Raw genomic sequence first — 2,715 nt, 5'->3', positions numbered from 1 at the left:
GCTTGTGTGCTCAGACAAGAATTTTATCATCAGCCAGTTGTCATATCTTGAGAAACTAAATTTTTTATGCCAAGCTTGTGTTATTTTGCATAGTCCATCTGGGGAGTTTACATGGTTCTTCATATTGTAACAATTTGCATTATTATGTGGGAGAGGAGAGTGATATCTGTATGTAAGTAAGTAAGTAAGGAAGGAGTGGGCCATAATAACTGGCACCTGCATTGTGACCTTCAATGATCTATTGTGCTTCCCTTTGGATTAGCCCTTTATTAATCCTACGCTTTTAATAAAGTGTAGGACCCTGCTTATGGGGGCATCATAAAAGTCACTTGGTTCCATAAAAAACTGACCCAAGTGACGAAATCTTAAATAAGCTATGGCCTCACAATCACACAGGTGGCAATGTCTGGTAAGTAATCCTACCAACCATTTTAGTTGATCTCTGTTTAATCTCAACAGAACCTTTGATCTTCAATGATCTATTGTGCTTCCCTTTGGATTAGCCCTTTATTAATCCTACGCTTTTAATAAAGTGTAGGACCCTGCTTATGGGGGCATCATAAAAGTCACTTGGTTCCATAGAAAACAGACCCAAGTGACGTAATCTTAAATAAGCTATGGCCTCATAATCAGACAGGATGTGTGCGGTTGATTTGTTAACGAGTAGGCACCTTTCACAAGTTGGGCTGTCTGTCAGTCCCAATTTGAAAAGGTGTCCTTTCAGGTGGCAGTGTCCGGTAAGTAATCCTACCACCCATTTTAGTGAATCTCTGTTTAATCTCAACAGATCCTTTATTCTTCTGGCAGAAGGCTACTATAAAACCCGTTGCCTGTCAGAGTCCAATTATGGATTCCCAGTATTTTTTATGGTTTCTATCAGTCCAGTCCATGACCCCTTTTTTGGCAACTCCAATTGAGATGCCACAAGCTGGTTCAGGTCCTGTGAACGGCTGTTCAGATCGTGATATGGGTAGGTCATATAGCATGCATGTGAGAATGAGAAATGACAGAAGACCTGAAAGAATGAGACCACGTGGGAGACAACTGTGAAGATGGATTTTGTTAAAGATACAATTATGGGGACTTTGGACTGGGTTTGTTTGTGCCAGGATGCGGGCATGTGTGAACAGAGTAATGAGTGCTTAGGTTCCATAAAGAGCAGATATGTATTGTCTGTACTTCCACAGGGACCACAGGTTTCTCAGGAATGTCCCTACATAATGAACTTAACACTTGCTAAGATTATGAAGTCTGTAGATAAGAAATCTGTACAGAGCAGCTGTTATGGGTTAGATGTAATAAGAAACAGCTACAGCAAGGAGAGGATATATTGTTTCATGTGTGGTGTTCTACAGCCATGACTGATAGAAGATGTGATGCCATTACAGAACTGCACAAATTCAGAGAAGGTTTTAGTGGGTCCATATGGTGAGACGTACCCAGCAAGTCATGATGCAAACCAGGCCATGAATATAAAAGCTGAGGAAGTTTCAGATGCAGAAGAGGAAGCGGATCCTCTGCAAATAACAGTTCAGGAGATAAAGGCTGAACCTGAGGTGAGCTGTATGCTTCTGTATGTCCATTGTTAGGCAGAGAGGCAGGGATTCCAGTTGTCTATCTCATCTCCGTCTGTCTGGCTGGCTGTCTGTGCACATAGAACAGCTCCACTGTGCTGCTAGCCTTTGAAGGCCTTTTTCTGAAGTGTCTCTAGACAGTTGTAGTTTGTTGAATGTATGCTGCTTGTGATATACCATTTCCATTTCCTTTTAAGAAGTTCTGATGCAGATAAAATTAAATTTTGCATAAAAGGAACAGTGTTTGAGAGAAATTCTGTTGCAGCAAAAATCCGTAGGGAGTCACAGATCTGTTCACAGTTAGTTAACACATGTTAGACCCAAGAATTCAAATTACTAGAACTCTTGTGAGCTAATTCCAATGAATCCCACAAGATATTTTTCATGTGATGAAGGTTACAAAAGATTCTGCATTCTCTTGCAACAGTAGTGGAAAGAATTGTACTGAATGGAGCTGAAGAAACATTTCATGCTGTGATAGAAAGTATTGTGTTTCATGCTTGTGTGCACAGACAAGAGTTTTATTTTCATATATCAGTTCTCTTCGTCAAAGAAACTAAATATTTTGTGACCCGCTTCTGTTTGTTTGCATAATCCATGTGGGGAGTTCCTTACACTTGGGTGATAATGATTTGCGATATTATGTAGGAGAGCAATGAGTTCAAGGAGAGAGATGTGGGTAAGTCATGTAGTGCACATGCAACAGTGAGAAATGCATACAAAGAGAAGAAAACCACTTGGGAGACCTGAGTGCAAATGGAAAGTTGCTATTAACACTTTGTGGACCACGCACCCTTTAAAAGGTTTTTCACTTTTAAACATGGCAGACCGTTCGTGTGTTAACAGGTTTTTAAAACACAATAAGTTGCAACACACTATACATCTCTCTGGCTCCACCTATCTAGCACTTAGCTGCTTGCAACTGCGTTATAAGGCTCTGGAATGTCTGCTGACCAATCAGTTACTAGACCTCTCTGTAACTCTATGCCCCTGCAAAGGAAAATAAATGCCAAATTGTCAATGAATAATCCGTCGAGTGTAACAACGTTCTTAGGTCACTTATTTATTTCACTCGCCTTACATGTTTCGGTTCAAAAGAAACCATCATCAGAGGCACGTTACAAACACATGACTGGCGTTG

The 2,715-nt window shown here is 40.5% G+C and overlaps 1 protein-coding gene across 1 annotated transcript in view; it reads left to right on the top strand.

The window, feature by feature from the left end:
- Positions 1–1,226: 1,226 nt before the first annotated feature.
- Positions 1,227–2,715, top strand: part of LOC111862213 (zinc finger protein 189-like) — a 14,877-nt gene continuing 13,388 nt past the window's right edge. The window contains exon 1 of the mRNA XM_023847423.1: positions 1,227–1,556. Coding sequence (XP_023703191.1) covers positions 1,377–1,556 — 180 coding nt within the window. The 5' untranslated portion in view covers positions 1,227–1,376. The remainder of the gene's footprint in view (positions 1,557–2,715) is intronic.

The sequence above is a fragment of the Cryptotermes secundus genome, unplaced genomic scaffold (assembly GCF_002891405.2).
Source record: "Cryptotermes secundus unplaced genomic scaffold, Csec_1.0 scaffold1463, whole genome shotgun sequence".
NCBI classification, from domain to species: Eukaryota; Metazoa; Arthropoda; class Insecta; order Blattodea; family Kalotermitidae; genus Cryptotermes; species Cryptotermes secundus.
Note: the sequence above shows the minus strand (reverse complement) of the source record. Positions and strands in the feature narration are given on the sequence as shown.